Source organism: Misgurnus anguillicaudatus, chromosome 1 (assembly GCF_027580225.2).
Source record: "Misgurnus anguillicaudatus chromosome 1, ASM2758022v2, whole genome shotgun sequence".
In the NCBI taxonomy this organism is placed as follows: Eukaryota; Metazoa; Chordata; class Actinopteri; order Cypriniformes; family Cobitidae; genus Misgurnus; species Misgurnus anguillicaudatus.
Window position 1 is genome coordinate 19,688,010 of NC_073337.2, and position 23,723 is coordinate 19,711,732.

The 23,723-nt window shown below is 35.8% G+C and overlaps 1 protein-coding gene across 2 annotated transcripts; it reads left to right on the forward strand.

Annotated features, from left to right (window-relative positions):
• The first annotated feature begins 1,538 nt into the window (after positions 1-1,538).
• Positions 1,539-17,376, forward strand: cdhr5-rs (cadherin-related family member 5, related sequence). 2 transcript variants are annotated; one of them, XM_055189749.2, is made up of 16 exons: positions 1,539-1,805; positions 4,956-5,060; positions 5,443-5,651; positions 5,867-5,923; positions 6,075-6,167; positions 6,331-6,417; positions 7,017-7,127; positions 7,381-7,551; positions 9,323-9,413; positions 9,848-9,954; positions 10,144-10,344; positions 10,549-10,680; positions 11,188-11,266; positions 11,633-11,826; positions 12,365-12,385; positions 15,011-17,376. In XM_055189749.2, the coding sequence occupies exons 2-16, from the start codon at positions 4,994-4,996 to the stop codon at positions 15,785-15,787; spliced, it is 2,397 nt and encodes a 798-aa protein (XP_055045724.2). In that variant the 5' UTR covers positions 1,539-1,805; positions 4,956-4,993; the 3' UTR covers positions 15,788-17,376. The 2 variants fall into 2 exon arrangements, with proteins under 2 accessions (XP_055045724.2, XP_055045725.2); XM_055189750.2 differs by lacking the exon at positions 12,365-12,385.
• The last annotated feature ends 6,347 nt before the right edge of the window (positions 17,377-23,723 follow it).

A 23,723-nucleotide genomic window follows, 5' to 3' on the forward strand; every position in this document is an offset into this window, starting at 1 on the left:
TAACATGAACAAACCATGAGCAATACATTTGTTACAGTATTTATTAATCTTTGTTAATGTTAGTTAATATAGCTTTTAATTGTTTGTTCATGTTAGTTCACAGTGCATTAACTAATGTTAACAAGATTTTAATAAAGTATTAATTGTTGAAATTAACATTAACAAAGATTAATAAATGCTGTATAAGTCCAGTTCATTATTAGTTCATGTTAACTAATGTAGTTAACTAATGTTAACTAATAAACCTTATTTTAAAGTGTTACCAAAATATTTTACATAAAAATATTTTTAAGCCCACATTTGTATTCATTTGTAAGGGAATCACTCTTATATACACTGTAAACAATTATGTGCTGCCTTAAAAGTTTTAGTTGAATCAATTTACAAGTCATTTTAACTTACTATTATTTATCTTGACTATGAGTTGTTATAACTTATAAAATATAGTTAAAAGAAGTCAACTTCATTTTATAAATTGAAGCAACTGATTTCTTAATGAATGAAATGATGCTTTGTTAATCTGAGTTGATTCAGCTAAAAGTTTAAGGCAGCAAAGAATTCTTTACCGTGTGTGTCTGAATCTCAGTATGTTATTTGAATTATATAATTATTATAGTATTTATTATATGGCCTTAAATTGTTTTTATTATTGTTAAGTCATGCTATTTTAAATAAAAAATATTAAGAATAATATATATATATATATATATATATATATATATATATATATATATATATATATATATATATATATATATATATATATATATATATATATATATATATATATATATATATATATGAAGAGTTTGGTTCCAAAACGCAATAAATGCCATTTTTGAAAAAAAACGAGTTACTGCCAAAATCAGTATTATATCAGGTCAGTATTTAAAAGTAAATTCTTAATTTTACGCAAAATCCAATATCTGTCGTGTTATTCTATCATCTTTTCTCCCTTTTTTCCCAAAATGCAATAAACGCCACTCCTCCTTTTCTACAGAATGCAATAAATCCGCTTCACAAATTACAGCACACCATTCCAAGCAATGTAAACACATGCTCTCATTTCACTGTTAAAAAAATGCAGCTTGAAGTTAAAATAACTGGGTTTTGCAAGTCAATCCAACCTACTATTTTAAATTTGATCAGTGATAAGTTGAGATAAATGAAACCACAAGTTAAAGTAACATTAAAATATATGTTGATTTGACAAAAATAATGAATTTTTTTACAGTGAAGTTTAGAATTATTATTGTTATTCTGTATTTTACTACACTTTATTTTACATTTATACTTGCACACCCTAAGACTCTAAGAGCAAGAAGTTGTATCATGTGACAATACTGTATAAAACAAAGAAACCAGCAATGTTTGCTCACCTTGGATTGCTTTAGTGCCAGACAGTGTCTTATAACCAACACTCTGGGTTTAACCTCTCTCCCTCTCTCTCTCTCTCTCTCTCTCTCTCTCTCTCTCTCTCTCTCTCTCTCTCTCTCTCTCTCTCTCTCTCTCTCATCCTGTCCTGGAAATGCTCTGTAAGCCCTCACTGGGCTGTTTGCGAAAGCTCTTAATTCTTGCTAAACACATGCTGCTTTCTCTCTCACTTTCTTTTGCCCTCTCTCACCAGCCCTGACTTAAATTGCCAGGCAAATCTTTGGCATTGTGTGCCGTGGCTACCCACTGTCCTGTGTGGCGCAGGTATCTGCCCATCACACAGGAGAGAGATGTGGCAAAGAATAGGACAGGCCGCCACAGGAGGTGACTGCAGGAGGTGAAAAACAAAGGATATTTCCCGCTGAGCAACGGTGAGAGAATAACTGAGAGAGATTGTGTGTGTGAATGTGTTTATTACAATTGACAAAACATTGACAACTGTTGCTTTCTTGCTATGCAAAAAGTTGTGACCATAGTTTCCCAGAATGCAGAGGATGTTTGTATTTTGTAAGCCATTCGCTTCAGAGAGGTTTCATGATAGGTATTTTAATACCGCTCCCCAGAGATAAACAATATGGACCATCCATCTGATTAAATGAAGCTTGATCTTATAAACCATGACATTAAAATAAATATGTTGTGACTTCAATGAGGTCATTGAATGTCTCATCACTTATTCTTATATAATGTTTTAAAGTCCTTTATTTTTCAGGCATCTGATAGTCCTGCTTTTTGCTCTCACAATGAATCCAAAAGCTTTCTTACATTCATGCAATTGGCAGATGCTTTTATCCAAAACAACAATATTCATATAAAGGCAGCAAGCATCATTACATGTTTTACAAGCTGGATTTTGTTTATTGTTGGTCTCTTCTTGAATATAGGACTTATGATTTATATTTCCCCTCAGAAATTTCTTAAAAATTTCTCTTAAAGTGCACTGGCAATCACAATTTAGAATCTTCAGTGTGAGATTAGACTAAACAAATCAAAACAACATAACATAGCGACATTGCTGAATCTGAAGTGAGTTCGTTCTGCACTCATTTGTACACATGCAGACTTATGTACTGTAGCAAGCTATGGTGCGCGCCAAGAATATTAAACCATATTGTGTTGTAATCCCATAATCTCAACTGTGGCAGAGACCTACTTCCTATTTTGCCTATTTACTCGATTTAATCCCTAGTCATCTACACTGAATAGAATAACATAATAATTAATGAGATGATGGCCAAAGAAGTTTTGTGGCATATTTTAGCCAAGCTGTTTCTGTGAAATCATGACTCATTAGTTACAGTACTCAGATCAGGCCATATAACACACTGTAAGAAAAGATTTGTTGGTTCAATTTAAAAAAGTAAGTTAACTGGCTGCCTTAAAATTTGGAGTATATTTAAATTAAAAATAATAGTTGACTCAAAAAAGGTTAAAAAGTAAATGTTGTGTCAACTAATATTTTTAAGTGAAATTAACTCAAATTTTAAATTTTACTTTTTTAAGTTGAGCCAACTTGTTTTACAGTGCAGCACTTACAGTATGAAGAACATAATATTAATTATGTTTGCTAAAGCAAGCTATTACTTTTTCCGCTTCCTATCCCTACCATGTTTATATATATAAATATATGAAGAGTTTCGTTGCAAAAACGAGATAAATCCATTTTTTTTTACATTTTTGTCAAAACATGTTTATTATTATGTTATCATGTTATTATTTTGTTTTACGGTGCTACTTAGCTGTATTTTTTAAGTTATGAAGGTTTAAATCAAACCAACTGCAGTTGCATTGATATTAATTGGAATGCACAACCAAAAAACGCAATTTCTGAACAATTAAAAAAAGGGTGGTTATCTCGTTTTGCAACGAAACTATTCATATATTAATTTCTCCCAAGGGTTTTTTCCTTCTAGGAGTTTTTCCCACTGGGTTTTCTCCTAGGGGTTTTTTCGTTCCCAGGAGAGTCAGCCAACTTTGCCTTATTTTAGCCCTTTACTGTATACGTTACATTATTACTACGCTCGCTTGTACGGTTTATCCTTAGCCGCAATATTCTACTTCTTATATTATCTATTGATTTTCTGTGTTCTCCCCTACATTTAATCATGTAAGGCTGCTTTGCAAAAATTAACAATTGTGAAAAGCGCTATATAAATAAAATTGAATTGAATTGAACTTTTAGTCATTAAAGCATTTGAGGTCCCTATATATCCACCAACCATCCATCAATATTTTATCTTTCTATCTGCATTATACTTATTTTTTATTTTTAATACAGAATTTTAAAAATTAATAATAGAGTCATGCACAGCGAGGTCACAATCTTTTGTGGTGTCTGTCCTCTGCAAATCAGCTCAGCTGTTATTTTGACTTTGGTCAGTTTAGTCTTCTGCACTTACCTGAAACGATCAGAATAAGATTACCCTGCACCTTATGGGGTCAAAGGGTGTGTTTTGACATTTACCAGCCTTAGAAGGACAGTCATTCATAATCTTACCCAGAAAAGACATTATGGTGCCCCTAGTGATATAAACTCTTACAACATTTCTATAATTATTTTAAAGGTGCACCGTGTATATTTTTAGCGCCATTTAGCAGTGAGATTGTGAATTGCAACCAATGGCTCAGTTCACAGCTCACCGCTCCCTTTCGAAATGGACAGGACAACCCTAATGTCATCGTCTGAGACAACATAGTGATAAAATGTGCTCTATATAGTACAGTGTGTCCGTTTAGAGCTACTGTAGAAACATGAAATGGTGACTTCCATGTAAGGGTACACACATGTAGATAAAAACGGCTAATTTTTAAGGTAATATAAACAATACAAATCATACACCACTGATAATATAATTAGGTATATTATATTGCATTTCTGTCAAACGGTCTTTCCAATAATTACACATTGCGCCTTTTAATTAAACAAAAAGTGAGAATTGAATATGATGAATGACTATTGATTACAACGAAATAGATATAATGAATGACTAAAAGTTGTTACATTTAATTACTTCTAGGCAGGCAGCACAACTTTATAGGAAAATGAAGTCCTTAGGCAGCTTTGCAGGTATTATGTGAGGATTTGACAAAGCTCCATGTGTGAGGGGATGTTTGAGTAAGGTTGCAAGGTTGAAGATCAAAAGAGCAACCCGATGGTCACGTAATCAAATCACTGCCAGGCTGGTGGCTCAACAGAGGATGAAGACACATTAATAGGTTTTAGGTACTAGGAAAGGTCAAGAGTAAGCAACCATATACAGGGGTAAACAAACACTGCACTAGTGTGAGCTTCTAGTCATTTTGTGTATTAAACTTTCTTATGAATGAGTAACTGTGATTTAAGTCATCATCATCATCATCATCACACAGCGACAGATGCTGCTGTGACTCAATATTGCGATCTTCTGATTAAATTGACCTTTAGATTTGAATAAGGCAAGATTTAGTTTATGACAAGACATGAAAGTACTTTAAGTCCTTTGAAGTGATTTACCGTCAGGGCTTGGCATTTCTTTTTGCAGCTGGGACGTGGATACGAGAGCCCGGGGGAATATCGACCATGTTGGCACCATGGAAATTGTTTGTTTGCCAGATGGCACTGAACATAGTCTGTCACATAGCAAAAGGTAAACACCTTTCAAAAATGATGATCTATGTGATAAATCGTGACTATAAATCAGTGATGTAGTGAGACTGTGAGAAACTGTTAAAATATGTGCCAGAAATGTTTATAGATCTGTGTGAATCTGTAATGTACCCTGAATGAATCTTTTTTTAGCATTTATTCTTCCTTTAAAGCAACTCCAGACAGCAAATGACCCACTGGACAGATCTGCACTGGATCGCACCAGAGTTGCTGACTTTGGCGCAGATCCGGTGCAGATCCCTCTCGGAGTAGTCTGCTTTGATTGGTCGATACTAATAGTTTTTTTATCTATACAATCTGATTTAAGGATTTATGATTGGTCTTGTACTAATATTCTAATTGGTCTCTCATCTGACCGGCAGCCAGTTTATGTCTCGGTGGTCGAGATATATTCACCACGGTTAGAGAGAACAGCCCCACGGGAGAATTCATAGCCAACCTCAGTATCAACGGAGACCCAGGAGCCAATAGCATTCGTCTGTGTGTCACGGGACAGGATGCTGATTGGTTTTACCTCGAAGGTCGTACGATCAGACTGAACTCATCGCTTTCAAAGACCTTGGATCGAGAGGTGATTCATACAAGTGTGGTGAATGTTTGCATGTGGAGAACGGCCAATCAGACATTAAAGCTTTAGGAGTTTTAAGCCAGCCAACACATTAGGAGGCTTTTAAAGCCATAATAGTCTTTGTTAAAATAGATTTAGATAAATTGCATGTATTGTAAGTTTATGCATACGTTCATTCAATGGTCAACTGTAGCTTATAAACATTGATGTGTCTACAGGTCCTGGGATCAGTCCTGATAGCTGCTTTGACATGTTATGAAGATAAAGTAATACGGGTACATTCAACAAACACGAATGATATACAGTACAGTACAACTGTAACACAATTACTGACCTGCCTCTTCAGACCACTGTATGAATAATACTTATACACTTACCCAGAGTGACAGTATATAGATTTAAATTATTGCCAATTTTGTTTGCAAGAGTCAATACAGAATCTTAGTGGAAATTCTGGATGAAAATGACAACATGCCATATTTCCTGGAGGACACAATTCAACCACGATACATAAGTGAGGTAAAAAAACCCCATCTTTTTACATGCTTTTCACCACACAAAGAATGCATTTCCCCCTCTTTCTGAATTTTTTTGTTTCTAAGAATGTGTCCAAAAGCTATTAAATCAGTACAATTTCTACTGGGTCGGCTCTGATTCTTGGATTCTGATTCTCTTCCTGCAGTTGATGGCTGTTAACTCCATGGCGTTTACAGTCAAAGCCAAAGATGAGGATGAAGACACAATCACTTATATGACTGATAAATCTTTAGTAAGTGACCTTATGATAACAGCGACACAATAACAGACAAAAAGCTAAATAGCAGCTGCAATGGCATGAATTTTGGTTTTGAGGTTGTCAATGAATTTGGCGGCATGCAGGCAGCTCTGGGAAATGCATTCATAGGCAACATAATGGAATCATGTTTGAAATATACAAATAAAAAGTGCCTTTGTGTTAACCTATCCCATATGTTAGAAATAATTGACAAAGGGCTGTTGAATTATTCAAAAATAATGCACACCCAGGGCATTATCCAAACATTGGATTCGGACGTGACTTAATGCCTTCGATTGCTGATTCTGAAAGCAACATTTTAGAGATTTCGGACGAAGCCCTTTAGTTCTCTTAGGCTGGTCCCCAAGGTCATTTTAATGGATGTATATTAGTTAACCTCAAAGTCAAACAGGTACTGCAGATGTAACCACAGATTAACATTAAGTGTCAAAATCATCAAATGTATTTTTACGGTAATGCTACAGTATCTACTCTTAAGGGCACCTATGCCCATTTTTTCAAGATGTAATAAAAAGTGTGCCCAGAATTTTATTCTCCACAGTCCAAGATTAACTTGCCTCTTTGTGTTTCAGCCGGATGCCAGCTATTTCAGAATTGATCTGCCCAACAGTGGGAGGGTAGTCCTGGACAAACCACTGGACTTTGAGACCAAATCTCATCTGCAGGTGGTCATATATGCTGTGGTATGTAAAACACTAATATACCAATTATATATTCTTTCAAGTTGGTGATGTGCTTCTAAAAATGCTGTGTTGTTTTAACCTATATAGTTGGGTCAAATATGGACATTTTCAAAGCTAATTTAAACCAGTGTTTGGGTTTGTCTATGTTTTACACATCCATGGTTCAAAACAATTCACTTTTTTAGAGTATGTGCTTGAAAATAATCTAGATTTCATTGTATGTTTGTCCTATTTTTTTCACATGTGTCATAAGGAAACAAATACCAAAGAAAAGTACAGCACAACAGCTACTGTTACAGTGAATGTTCTGGATGGCGATGATCAGTACCCACAATTTTTGCCCTGCTCCCCTGTTTATAAAGACGGAGATAACACCATCTGCACCAATCCTGTCTACACAGTCAACATCACAGAAACAGATGAGGTATGAAGTGGGATTTCTTCTACAACATTGCTCAAAGAAATAATGTTGCATTTGACAGATTAACAGGTAACTTGTTTAGCTGATGAATATGGTATTCACAAACTGGTCAAAAATGGTCCCAAGTTGTCACTGGGACAGTACCCTTTTTAAAGATCTTAATATCTACCATTTAGGTACAGATATGTCTGTATTTGGTACCAATATGCACCTTAAGAGGTACTAATATGAACTCTTTAGGTGCAAAGGTGTACTTTTTGAAAGGGTACCACCCCAGTGACACCTAGAGACCAAATATTATCAAATCGCTTGAAGTTATTTTAGATAATTTATGACATTATAATTACCTGGACCCTTACCCTTGAGTTTCTATAAATGGTACCTTTATAGAACAATGCTGCCTGTTTATTCATTATCTGCCCTTATGAAAATTAACCATGGTTTTACTACAGTTAAAACCAAAAAAAAACATGGTTACTGTACACTCTAAAAAACAAACGGTGCTATATAGCACCAAAACAGTTGCTTTGGATCGTAACGATAGAAGAACCATTTTTAGTGCCATATAGCACCGGTGAAGAACCAGTGAAGCACCAGTGAAGCACCAGTGTAGAACCATATAGTGCTATGTAGAACCATATGTGGTGCTATATGGCCCCTATATGGTTCTACACTGGTGCTTCACTGGTGCTTAACTGGTGCTTCACTGGTTCTTCACCGGTGCTATATGGCACTAAAATGGTTCTTCTATCGTTACGATCCAAAGCAATTGTTTTGGTGCTATATAGCACCGTTTGTTTTTTTAGAGTGTAGTAACCACAAAATAACCATGGTTTTGACAACCATGGTTTTCAAAAACCATACTTAAACCATGGTTAGTGTAGTAAAACCATGGTTTTGCTGATAGTAATCAATTCACCAAAAAAACATGGTTACTACACTTTTACCACGATAAATACATGGTTAATTTTCGTAAGGGTGATTGGGTAACAACACAGACAAATAGTAGTCCCCTTAAATTTCAGACAACCCGATTATTTAAAAACAGAAATATTATAGCACTGGTTGCTTTTTATTAACTATTTAATTTAATCATTGTGCCCATGGCATGTGCCATCTAGCTACAGTTTGACTATTTTCACATGCATATTCTATCATACAATATTATTTGACTCTTTCCCTGCCAATGCCATTGACAAGTTATCTTGTCAATTAAGAAAAGACATTTGCATAAAAAAACGTTTTTCTGAAGAATTTTTATGTTAATCTGCAATACCGCACTTATCCAATTTATGAAAAAACTGAAGCCAAAACATTATTTACTAATTTTAAACTATGTATGTTTTTTATAATCGTTCTGAATCTGATCCTTAACAAAATTCCTTCACAAAATGCAATTATTTCAGTTTTTTGCTAAAAAAAGTTTTTAAAGGAAAAAAAAATATTTAAGAGTTTATACACAAAGAAAAAAATATATATAGAATGAAAAGTTTTTTCCCGTTTTTTTTTTTTTTTTATTGTTTGTTTGGAAGCAGATGGTCTGTTCTTTCATTTGATATATTTGCATGTTTATATATTTTTAGAAGAAACTTTTTCTGAAAAGTATTTTGTGAAAATTTTGTCAAAATCACAAAAAATGTCTGGCGGGAAATGAGTTAAAGGACTACAGTTTGCATTGCTGCACAGCATTCATCGCTAAACGTTATTTGAATGTTGTTACCTTTTAGGATACATGGCATTTAATGATTTTATCATGATCTTATGGATGTTCTAGGACATTGTGCTTTATTTCTCACCGGCTCCTATCCATGCTGAAGATGGAGACAAAGGCATCCAGACACCTCTGGTATACAGCATACTGTCAGGTAAGGTAAAGTACAAGGCATTTATATATATATATATATATATATATATATGGGGCGGCAGTGGCTCAGTGGTTCATGTAGGTTGTCTAGAAACCGGAAGGTTGGTGGTTCACTCCCCGGCTCCACCAGACCAAGTGTCGAGGTGTCCTTGAGCAAGACACCTAACCCCCGCTGCTCCCGACGAGCTGGATGGCGCCTTGCATGGCTGACACTGCCGTCGGTGTATGAATGTGTGAGTGAATGTGAGGCAACATGTACAGCGCTTTGGATAGCCGTAGGTCGGTTAAAAGCGCTATATAAATACAGTCTATTTACCATTTATACAATCTCATTACTTCTTTATATTTACTTTGTATGTTGCATCGACTTTGACACAATAGTTCGCAATTGTTTAAACTTTCTTTAACTTTTAAATATACATTGCTGTTTCACAGGTGATGATGATGGCAGGTTTACAATCAGCCCTGAAACAGGAGAGATTACACTAAGGAACAGAGTAGAAAACAGGCTCCTGACACCTTCATTTAGGTTGCGCATAATGGTACGACTTAACAATATTTCTTTTTATGAACAAAAAGGTGATGCTTGGTTTAACACACAATTATATTATATTGAATAGTATTGTATTACATTATATATTCTTTTTCTATATTCATAATCTTTATTTGTAGACAATTCTGTGAACAGTAAGAGAACATGTTGTCATATTCACTATCAAAATCTCTCACAGGTTGCGCAGGTGAATGACCCCAAAAAATATTCTGTGACAACGGCGCTCGTTCACGTGATATCTGAAAACCGCTTTGCTCCTTATTTCAACCAAACTATCTACAAAGGGTTTCTCATCGAGAACTCCAGTCCTGCGGCACTCGTTACAACATATGGGAACCGAGTGCTGGTGGTCCAGGCCATTGACGGGGACTTCAAAGATGTAGAGTGACAACATTCATTTAACAAATTGAAGGACTCTTTCATAGATTCTAAATAATAGCCAATGAATTCATCTTAAAACTGAACTTATAAATAAAGTTTGTGTTTAAAGTTAATGTTTTAGTCTTGAAATGTATCACTTTAGTGAATAGTGATAAACATCCTCAAACCTTCACTCACAGTTTTTTGTTTTGGTGTTTTGCAGGGAATAAACCCCAAAATTCACTACACCCTTCATCCTATGACAGGCAGATATAAACTATATCACATTACTCAGGACGGTATTGTGATTGCAAAGAGTGATCGGCTAAGAGTCTTTGACCGTCACATCCTGGAGGTGACAATATGGTTGTGTATAACTATAGGAATTTTACAAGAACTGTACCATATACAAACAAGCAAAAGCATCTATACATAGGCGCCGATCCCGTGCACTCAGGGATTTGAGAACCCACCGAAATGGCCAAGCACGGAAAAACGACAGATATGCTCAATTAATTTTAAACGCTTTTGAAATTCGGGATCCTCTCTGATTGGTGGAACTCATGAGTTGTGATATCTACATTGCTTTGATAAATAAGCTGAAGGGGCGGTTCACATTTTGCATCTAAAACCTCACGGAAAGGGCGACTATAATGCTTTCCTCCTTCTTTCCAAAGCGCTTGGGCGCTCCCATAGCGTCTGCCGTTGCTAAGCAACCTAAGCGTTGTGTGACGTCGTACCCACTGGCGAAAAAGAAATCGTCGTCTATGTATGCACATTTTCTCTACATGATAAGATAAAAAAGCAACACGAGGGCTTCTGTCATGACATTAATGATGATACAGCATCTTTTTGGTCTTAGGTGATAGCAACAGATGAAGAATCAGGTGAGACTGCACATGCTTCAGTGGACATTGAAGTTCTACAAAGGGGACATCTAGGTAAATAATGTGAAAAGATTTATAAAGGTAATATTAACATTATATGTTTTAACAATGGCATTTTGGTAACACTTTACAATTTAGTTAACATTACTAAATACAGCATAAATATAAACTAACAATGAGCAATACAGTTTTTCAGCATTTATTAGTGTTAAGTTTATTTTAATACCAATACAGTGTTTACAGTATGGTGCCTGCAACACCAAAGTCATAGGGTCAATCCTAGGAAACACACATACAGTATGATAAAATGTATATCTTGAATACATTGTAGTCGCTTTGAATTAAAGGGTCTTTCATTAAACAAATGTAAATATTGTTAGCAGCTGTATGTCATCTTTTTTTCTCTAAACTCTGTCACAGTTCCCAGAAGTCCATTTGGAGAAGAACGACTGTTTGGAGACATGAATGCAGGGATGGCTGGGGGCATCGCTGCTCTTGTTCTCATAGTAGCTATAACAACACTATTTATTTTCCTCTGGCTGGTCAAGAAACGAAGAGAGAGACAGTATCCAGCAGAGAGGGGCGCCATAGCACTCGGAAAGCATCCTAATGTGGTAAGTGCTACTTTATTATATCTAGGTAAAGGGAACTAAAAAGCAATGCTGAGCCCAAGACCTCTTACGGCATATGAGTAGCTCTTTGAATGTATTTTACGTTCTTCGAATACATTCGCTTCAAATTAGCTTAATCCCGGCCTCAGGCCTTACAGAAATACCAGTTTGTTGGCAGAATCCTTTAAATCATGTATGTCGATTTTTTAGCAAATTCCTCCAGAGGAAGATTACAGAAGATTAACTGGATAAATGACAGTGCGCAAAATCACTGGATAAACAAACCTATGTTACAAATCAGGCTGAGGTTTTATTAGACACGCAACCTTTGAAGTCAACAACAAAACAGACGTTGCCCCCAATGTTTAGTCCTGTGACCACCCAATGAAAACCAATGGTTCCGACAGAACGAACACTGTAAACAATACAGAACAGACTAGAAACACTACATAAATGAAGATAACACAAACTGGGAAACATTCAGAGACTCAGCCGGCCTTTTCATCTTCACCTCACGCTCCTCTTTAATTCTCTTATGTAGAGCTTAAAGTGGTTCCGACAGGTAAGTACTTGACATTAAATACAGTAGCTAGACGTGTTCACCTGTCAGTGTCTCTCTTGAAGGTGAGATGTGTTTACTAAGGAACCCAATTTCATTTACTCTCTATATCGCCTGGTTTAAATGCGGTTGTCATTGTGAAAGATAGACCTTCATAAAAAACGTACCATTTAAGCCAGTCAGTATATAGAGCACATCCTCTGTGTTTGGTGATTTGCATATTTTATTGTGCATTTGGTCTGGTATCATGTAGATACACTCTCAGAAAAAAGGTACAAAATTTGTCCCTGGAACAGTACCTCTTAAAAAGGTCCTGAAATGTCCCATTTTGGTACAGATATGTATCTTTTAGGTACAAAAGCATACTTTTTAAAGGTACAACATTTGTACCTAATTGTACCTTTTTCTGAGATTGTACAGTAGTTGTTGTGAAGGTGTGTCACGTAAAGCTGCCTTTCCACTGCACACGACATTCGGAAACGATTGTCGGAGTTCGCCCCCTAGTGGCAGTGGTAATGAAGTTTCAGTTTAATCCAACATGGGAGAGAAGCTCATTCCAGCGCAAAAGGCTTCATTCTAATATTTACCATAGTGAAATAAATAAATGAATGCAAATGAATGAAACAATAAACAGCTATGCATGTATGACAAAGACTGACAATATTTTTTTGTAGAGAACATATGGTGACTAGATTAAAATAATAACGTATACATATTAAATTAATAATGTATTACTTATCGGTAGTTTGTTTTATGATTCAAGTGTTACTGATAAAGTTAAACAAAAAGGATTAATAATTTTCACCTCACACACAGTTTTTGATTGGAATACACTGAAATGCATCACTTCCGGTCAGCGTATCGCATATCGTGTAGTCGCACAAGTTCCAATTTTTTTACGGATCCAATGTTAAAAACGCATCCAAAAAATACACATTCGCAGATGGTCGGCACCTCATCCGGCCCTTTACAACTCTACATAGGGAATGAATGAGTCCCGGTTTATCGGCTGTCATTTGTTGTGTGCAGTGGAAAGGCAGCTTAAGAGTACTTGGGTGTTTCTATAGCTATAGGTTTGTTTGGCGCTAGCTGTTTAGCTGTGGATAGGTGATTTCAACTCGTGAGCGAACCCAGCCGTTGGGTTTAAATCAGTGCTTCTCAAATTGTGGGGCGGGACCCCCAGGGGGGGCTCGAAGCGACACCAGGGGGGGCGCGCGAGACCCCGGGGGAAAATACATTTTCAGGAAGTGATTTTTTTGCACCGTCACTTTAAGACATTACACCCCAATTACGCTGATAAGCTGCTTGAGTTTTTTATTATTATTTATTGATTATATTTTATTTAATTTTTCATAATGAAATGGTCAAAAAATATTATACTTTAAATAAGGATTGATTTTTTTTATTTCAGGCAAATTGATACATTTGAAGTCTTTTCTGTTACAGACTAAAAAACAATGTTAATAAAGTTATTCTTTGCTGTAAGTTGATCGATATTTCTTTTTTTTGTGTTTTCTTTAATGTTAATAAGGATACAATGTTTTGCAGATGTGTAATTTTATAATTATACTATTTACAGTCGCGGCGGAGAGTTGGGGGGGCGCAAAATGTTTACTTCTTCCTGGGGGGGGGGGCGTGACAGAAAATAATTAAGAAGCACTGGTTTAAATTAACCTATGCTGGGTTGTTTAACCTATGGTTAAGTCAATTACAAACATTTCCTAAGTTGATTTAACCCTTTGTATGTTACACCAAGAACATTGTATAAATTATTACAGTATTTTTCTTGTTTCATGCCATGACTACAAAAAACATGTTGTTTTTCTTATTGGCACTAAATGTTATTTTTACAGACCACTACCAAATTATTGAGATGACCATTAAGGGTCAATGTCTATCTAGTATAAAAAAGAAAGAAATAAAGATGTAAAAATAGTATTTAACATAAAACATTTAGTATCAAATTCGGGGACATCAGGTTGTGGGAGGGGTCCCCAGTTTTATGCATTTTATAAAATATGTTAATTTATCCTTCAATCAATCAAACTAAGAAAAATAAGGCTTCCAACCATTACAACTACTTTGCATAATTAATTGTTTTAGTTGTACATTGTGAATTTTCTATGGGAGGGGCAAAGGGGATGGACCCTACACAGTGGCAGGGGTAAAGTTTGGGAACCACTGCTATAACATACACTCTAAAATGGCTGGGTTTTGACCCATGATGGGTGGATATTGGACGGAACACACCACTGGGTTAAAATTAACCCAAAGCTGGGTTGTTTTAACCCAACTGTTGGGTTATTATTATCTATGATTGCATAACAACAACCCAACATTGGGTTGTTTTTGGCCCGGCATGTGTTTTGTCCAGTGTTTGCCCGTTGTTTGTCAAAAATAACCCAGACATTTTTAGAGTGTATATTTGATGTTTTAATGATGCAATAGACCTTTTATTAGTAATTTCTTAGCTTACATGGCTGTTAGTTTGGTTTGTTTTAATAACATCCGCCATATGACATAAAAAAGCCCACAGTTAAAGAAACACATGACTTTTCTAATCAACAATGGACATCAACTGTGGAAATTTCAAGAAGACCTTATGTGCCCTTTCTTCGTGGTCAACAGGTTGATTCGGGACATTCCATACCACTTATAGACGACGCCTCCTACCACAATGAAGCATTTGTCGACCACGAATACTCCAATGATATAACCGGAAGACACAGGCTGTACATCAAAAAAGACGAAATGCCCCCACCTGCAACCAAAGCATACACCCCCAAAGATTCTGATAGACCCACAATGCAAGATATGCTACCCATTCTGGTGATTCCAGATATTAACACATCAATAATAACCTCATCTGATTTAACCAATAGCCAAGCAGCTGTCACTTTTATGGGAGAGGAAGGTCAAAAAACAGCAGAGGAGGCTTTGCCTGGAAATGAAGATGGACACTTTCTGGTCACAGGTGATGATGTGGAGGCCAGCGTGGATGTTTTCATGCCTGCCCTACTGCAAGATACTCTTGTGACTGAAAATGCTGCAGAAAAGGAGAGCTTTGAAGACATTTATTTTCCAGACATTTCCGAGGAACCAGCAGCACTACTAATTGATGAAGATGATGATGATAATGGAAATCAATATAAAGTCATGCTCTCTGTCTTTTGCTACAGCGATGATGAAGACACAACAGATGATGAGCCAGATGAATTAAGGCACTATTATGAGCAAGATCAGTTTACAATCGACCAGAAGCCTACTGGATTGGACGATGAGGTTTCATTTGAGGAGTCAATTGAACAGCAGAAACCAAATTACATTGCAGATGAAATGAATCCACAGCCTGACTTATCAACCACTGAATTACTTAGTTTTGTGGATTCGACTGAATTTGAATAGTAATATTTTAATCAATTGCATTTGTGAAATAGCCAAATCTGTCTATATATATATATATATCACTGAATAGGTTTATTAAAACGGTGTGAATATTTGCAAACCTAAATAAGTATACTTAAAAACGATGCTGGTTTAACTTAAAATAGTAAGTTACCTGGTTGCTAGAAAATGTAGAAAAATAAAAATTTGTTAACTGAATTAACTCAAAATTTTAACTTACTTTTATTTGTTGAACCATCTTTTTTTACAGTGCATATAGTTATATGTCTCTTCATACTGGACTATTATTATTGTGTCTTTGTGGTTAGTGATGAGCCTTAAATATGTACATTTATTACTTTAAAATGTAAAAAGATTTACTATCTACTGTCTCAGATGACACATTTGTTTTGTAATGTCTCTATGTGCAAAAGTGAGGGGTAAGCAGTGGGCTGAGCTCTTGGTTGCAATTCACAACCTCGCCGCTAGATGCCACTAAAGGTTAAACATTGCACATTCAATTCATTTTAGACGTTGAGTCTGACATTACAGTCGACCACATTAAAATGTAAATAGATATATTTTAAATTAACATGTGTGGTGACATGAACACTTTGATTATCAGTTGATCAGAAACACACAATAAAAAATAAAAATAGTTGTTTAATGCATAAAGAGTTTATCACGTCAACTATGCCAATGTATGTTACAGAAATTGACTTGATAATAATTAGCATTTAAACTATACATGAAGAGAGACTGAAAATACAACAATTTGTACCAAAATGGATGTACTGATATGTTTGACCTACCCCAAAATGTCAAACACATGTTGCAAAGTTTTGCATGACTGCAGATGATTCAGGTCTCAACATCCCATGTGAAAGGAAAGAAATTGTTATGATGTTGTAGCCTTTTTTTCTGTAGCTATCTTTCTTAACTTGTACAACACCAAGCGGGCTCAGCATTATTATCTTTTGATAATAAGATTCTGCTCTGTGAACGCAAGTGTTTCATTTCTCTGTCTATCTGCAGGAAGCAACGGCACCCATTTCACCTCACCACATTCTGCAGCAACATCAAATGTAGTTGAAAAAAGTGAAATTGCTGAATTTCGAGAATCAGATCTCCAAAAGCACATGCAGGCATCTGTGCTAAGGCCAAGAGCATCATGAAAGACTCTATAGCACATGGAGATGAATAAACAATTTATTGTGCTTACATGAACTTTGAGGGCAGCGTTTTTGTGGTATTTTGTATTATTTAAGAAATTGTTGTTGTGTTTTGTGTGGAGGAGATACATTTACATTTACATTTGAAAGATACTTTTATTCGAAGTATATTTAAGCTATACTTTTGCTGCTGTATATGTGTTTCATGGTGGGTGTCGAACCCATGATCTGACTGAGCAAAAGTAACAGAAAGATGGAAAAATGCAATGGTCATTGACAGCTTTCATGAGATCTGATCTTGGCAGCTGGTACAGGTTTTCCAGCTTCTTGAACTACATTTCCGCTCCATTTTGGTGTCTTTTGAAATGAAAGAGACTATAGGCTAAGTGTATTGCACTGTACTTTGAAATGTTCAGTAATTAAAATTGATTAAAATCCTGTTTATGATTAATTTACTGTATGGTGTTTTCCTCCAGGGGGCGCACATGTGCTGAGAGCCACATTAGAATTTTCCCTGTTGGACACATTTGTTCATTTCTGTTTCTCCCGTTGAGCAGTTACAGCGACGCCAAGTGTGATTTTAAAGACATATGAATTTGGTTTTTCATTTTAAGTGAGCTTGTTGTATAAAAAAATACAATTTAACAGTTACAAACTGGGATTCAAGTCGAGTTTAAACAGACAAAAAAAAGTATTAGACTGACGTTTGTTGAAATTATCACGATGACCACCGGAGGGCGCCAGTAGTTCATTTCCGTTTCACCTGTTGAACAGTTACAGCGCCGCCAAGTGTGATTTTAAAGAAATATGAATTTTGGTTTTCATTTTAAGTGATTTTGTTGTCTAAAAAATTAAATTTAACAGTTACAAATTGGGATTCAAGTCAAGATTAAACAAGAAAAAAGGATTAGACTCATTTTTGTTGAAATTATCTTGATGACCACCAGAGGGCGCCAGTAGTTCATTTCTGTTCGACCTGTTGAACAGTTACAGCGACGCCAAGTGTTATTTTAAAGAAATATTTAGTTTTTAATTTAAAGTGAGCTTGTTGCCTAAAAAATAAAATTTAACAGCTACAAATTGGGATTCAAGTCGAGTTTAAACAAGAAAAAAGGATTAGACTAATGTTTGTTGAAATTATCACAATGACCACCGGAGGGCGCCAGTAGTTCATTTTTGTTTCGCCCGTTGAACAGTTATAGCGACGGCAAGTGTTATTTTAAAGAAATATGAATTTTAAGTAATTTTGTTGTCTAAAAAAATTGAACCTTTACAAATTGGGATCTAAGTCGAGTTTAAACAGGAAAAAGGAGTAGAATAACGTTTGTTGAAATTATCACGATGACCACCGGAGGGCGCCAGTAGTTAATTTTTGTTATACCATTACAGCACTGTCCAATGTTATTTAAAATAAATATTTCTATCTTTTTATTTTAAGTGAGTTTTTCAAGTCGAGTTAAACGGTTAAAACAAGAAAAAAAGAAATGTGAAAACATTGTGGAAATGACCACTGGAGGGTGCCAGTAGTTCATTTCTGTTTCATCTGTTGAACAGTTACAGTGCCATCCAGTGTAATTTTAAAGAAATATGAATTTAGTTTTTCATTTAAAGTGAGCTTGTTGTCTAAAAAATAAAATTTAACAGTTACAAATTGCGATTCAAGTCAAGATTAAACAAGAAAAAAGATTAGACTAATGTTTGTTGAAACTATCTTGATGACCACCAGAGGGCGCCAGTTGTTCATTTCTGTTTCACGTGTTGAACAGTTACAGCGACGCCAAGTGTTACTTTAAAGAAATATGAATTTAGTTTTTCATTTAAAATGAGCTTGTTGTCTAAAAAAAAATCAAATTTAACAGTTACAAATTGGGATTCAAGTCGAGTTTAAACAAGATAAAAAGATTAGTCTAATGTTTGTTGAAATTATCACGATGACCACCGGAGGGCACCAGTAGTTCATTTTTGTTTCACCTGTTTTACAATTACAGCACTGTCCAATGTTATTTTAAATATATATTACTATTTTTTATTTTAAGTAATTTTGTTGTTTAAAAAATAAAATTTAACAGTTACAAATTTGCATCCAAGTCGAGTTTAAACAAGAAAAAATGATTAAACTAATGTTTGTTGAAATTATCATGATGACCACCGGAGGGCGCCAGTAGTTCATTTCTGTCTCCCCATTACAGCACTATCCAATGTTATTTTAAATAAATATGACTATTTTTTATTTTAAGTGAGTTTGTTGTCTAAAAAATAAAATTTAACAGTTACAAATTGGCATCCAAGTCGAGTTTAAACAAGAAAAAAGGATTAGACTAACGTTTGTTGAAATTATCATGATGACCACAGGAGAGCGCCAGTAGTTAATTTCTGTCTCACCATTACAGCACTGTCCAATGTTATTTTAAATAAATATGACTATTTTTATTTTAAACGAGTTTTGTCTGAATAAAAATTAACAGTTTCAAATTGGGATCAAAGTCGAGTTTAAACAAGAAAAAACTAAAAAAAAACAGAATAATTTTTGTTGAAATGACACCGATGATCACCAGAGGGTGCCAGCCAGTAGTTTATTTGTTGAACAGTTACAGCACCGTCCAGTGTTATTACAAAAAATGTTAATTTAGTTTTTTTTTATTTTAAGTAAGTTTGTTATCTGAAAAAATAACAGGTCAAATCGAGGTAATACAAGAATAAACAAACAAAAAACTGATTTTGATGTGAAATTAACACCAAGGGGTTAATTTCAGTTCCACGAGTTTAATATTTACAGCACTGTTATTTTAAAGAAATATTAAATTCGTTTTAAAATTAAAATATAAACAAATAAAAATTTTAAGGAGCCCTTAAAGACATTTTAATTGTGTAAATGGCTGTGTTGTTGTGTCTGCTCTGAGGCAGCTGCTAAAGGATTGCATTGCCAGTTTATTCTGCTTAGCTGCCCATAACTTCACCTGATACACACCAACTCACAAACACACATACCAGCTCGCCTCCCTGCTTTTACACTTTTCGTTTGGCAAATCATACAAAGATTCTTCCTCAGTGAACCTCCACACCTCTACAACTCCAGCACAAGCTCATAAATCTCAACAAAGCTTTGAATCTATCTTTGAATGTCAGTCAGTATTAAGGTCACTTGTACAAACATTATTATGATAACATGATGTGTGCGAGCGCATGACACTGGTTATTTTTGCTTGAGTAAGTATGTACATCTCTTAATTTTCTCATGCACACAGACTTTGACAGAAAGGAGCGAAATGCTGCCAAATGTGAGGGTGGAGATGATCATAGACTGTGAATCAGACACACACACACACACACGCACACACACACACACACACACACACACACACACACACACACACACAAACACTCACGGACCCACACACACACACACACACACACACACACACACACACACACACACACACACTGTCATGGTTTAATCAGCTAATAGAGTTGCCGAATTGGTTGCCGAATTAATTTCAGTGCCTCAACTACTCCACACAGCTACATTATGCTCCAAAAATTATGGGTTGTTACAATCAATGGTTGGTTAAACTGTGGACAAATCCAACGGTTGGGTTAAATGAACCTAGAAAAAAACGCCGGTATTTCTTTTAACAGGCAGACAGGTGTGGATAAAAGATCTGGGTCCACGATCCATGACAGACGTACCGCATAAAGACATGAGACTGCCAGGCAGCCATGATGGATCGCACCTCTTTTTCCACCTGCTGCGGCCCAGCGAGTTTTTTTATGTGCTGTGTCTGCAGCCGAAGTGCCACACCATCTGTCACCATCAAAGTCTTGTGTGATCTGGTGAGGGATGTCTGGAAAAGTTTAGTCCAAAGACTTAATAAAGGGCCCTCGACCTCAGATGAGGCTTTATTTTATTCAGTAGGGATCGTTTCTTGGCCTGCAAAACTGACAGCAACTTATGAGAACTTGTGTTTTCTTAGTATTTCTGTGATTCATACCCAAAAAATAAAGCCAGAGGGAGATTGCTGCTTATGTAAGACAGTGATTCAGTCTACAGCAAATCTCACATTATTTCATGTCATAGATATTCATTGTCATACAGAAAAATAATTACTGCTTTTCTGCAGCTGTATTGTGGTTTTATACTCCAACCAGGCTCGTACAACATCAAGTTTTATGGGATGTTTATGTCGGAATCAATCTTCTGGTGTCTGCCAGATGAGACACATCTGCTGCTCAGAGCTGAGAGACACAGACGTCTGTCTGAGATCAGGCAATGAGACAGTCGCCTGTATCATATATGTGCAAAAGAACTGCAATCTTTAACTTTTATAAACGTCATCAAATGCCAAAAGGAAAGTGTTCACTGATCCGCCCCTGAGCTTATTGCTATCCCACGCTCCCCTCTGTGATGCACGTTTCAGCAGCCAGACCAGACTTTCTTTACGGTGAACAGCAGTGATTATTAATATTTTTTCACGTTGCGTAAAAGATTAAGCCCGAGGTCTGACCCGACCCGACTCATTTGCTTATATTTTTGACCCGAACCCGAATCCGCGGGTCCCGACCCGTTGAGAACTCTAGCTCAGATTATGACATGTTTGTCCTGTGGTGGCTACCGTAGCTTCACTATGCATTTCGAAATGTGCATTTTGAGCTGAGGACTAAGCCATTGCAATTCACAGTCTCACCTCTAGATGTCGCTAAAAAGCTACACATATCCACTGATTATTTAATATTAGCTAACATTAAAGCTCCCATTCTTTCTGTGTTTTTGGAGCTTTGATTGTCTTTATGGTGTGCAATATAACATGTTTTTATGTTTCACGTGTAAAAAAGTGTGGTATTTTTCACACAATTTACTTAACTGTAATGCTGCACTGTCCTAAAAACGGGCTGATGTCTTCCTTGTTCTATGAAGTCCCTCCTTCAGAAATACGTAACGAGTTCTGATTGTGTAGTTTGTTTAGTGTGTTGTGATTCGATAGCAGCTTAGCTTGCCGTTAGCTTAGTTGGGGACTGACGTATTCCTGTGGGCGGAGTTTAGTTAGAAAACCGTTCTACTGACGTCATTAAAGCAGGAAGTAAAGGACTGTAGTCCAAACCTGCCATTTGCTGTAGGCTTTGAAAGGCAAATTCTGTTAAAGAAAATATATCGCCTGGCAGTGAACTTTGAGCTTTATCTTATTATTTATTATTTATGCTATTATAGCAACATTACACACTAACTAGGGTTTAAAAAATGGGATCAGAAAGAACGTGACCTTTAACAAAATTTTTCATCAAGATGCTTCTCAAATTTGTTCTGCCATCATACAGTAGTACATGACCTGAAAGAGAAAAGTGACTGTAGAAGAAGACCGTTTCCAATGATGTCCGCTAGTGCCCTTTTTGGTAACACTGTTTTGTAATACCATGATTACGTAATCCAATTTAAAGTGTCTATATACTTGGGTAATGTTTTGTCAGTGACTTTAAAGGGACAATAAGTAGGATTTTCCCCCTATCTAGTGGTAAAATGTATTTTGATATCAAACGAATAGTGCTCTTTAGCGCCTCGCTTTTCCCAATGCGTGTTGCAACTACAGTAGCCGTTGTGTACTCACTGAACTCTTTGTTCGTTTCAGCTGGTTCACATGTTCTGAACAAAAACGCAATGCGGTAGGCTAGTGCTTTTTGTCCCTCTCTGCTATTATAGTTTTTCAATATGGCGAAATGACATGGCGTTCTAGGACTTACCCATTCAATTTAAATAAAGAGAAGAAATTCTAAGCTTACAAAGAAAAGTCAGATCATCGAGGTAATTTGACACCAATGAGGACATATTTATGAATAAAGACATTGATTTTGACTAATAAAATACTTTAAAAAAAACTACACATTTAAAAAAATATATATATTTGGAGTACAGATGTTTTTTTTTTCAGTTGCTTTGTGTCATAGATATGTTAGGGATTTCAGAAAGAGGCAAAAGAGGATGAAGACGACTTTGTGTCCACTTTGATCATGGGACACCTGTCTCGCTTCTCCTCTCTCTTTCATCACCATTGTGTCTTGCTTTAAAGGTTCAGATCTGGACTTCTGAAGAGCTGTTTATCAAAGATCTGCATTGATGCTGTTGGTTTTGTCTTTGAAGAGTCAAACCAAACCTCAAACTCCTGAGGTGTATTAAAAGCCTGTTGTGTGTTTTAAATGTAATATTTTTCCACTAATTTATCACAGAAAGACAACAAGTCTCATACATCTCATTTTTCACATATTTTAAAGAATTGTGTCTAAACGCATTATAAATGTTAGAAATGTAACACGTTACAAACACGTTACAAAGACTGTGAACTAGTACTTAAAGGTACAATTTGTAAGATATTTGCAGTAAAATATCCAAAAACCACTAGTCTGGTGTTATATATTTTGTCCAGCTGATTACTAACAATATCTATAATGTTTTCAACTACTTGTAAATTATGAGAAAATTGCTGCCCTAAACATTGACACGGGGCAGTGCAGTCGCCTGTAAATGACGTTAATATCTACGTTACCCTTTGTTACCACCTTTGCTGACGTAAAAACCACATGACAACAGTGTCGTGGACAAATGCGGAAGTAATTGCGTCTGTTGGGCCACTCGCTTGTTTATGGTAAGTTTGTTCATCTGAACACTTAATTCTGTGCTGTGTTAAAAACCATCGTATTGGACTAATACTGTAACATCTATGACTAACAATTGCGTTTTGAACATTACTTGAAACCTTACACAATGAAAAAAAAAACGATGTCATCAAACACAACATTTA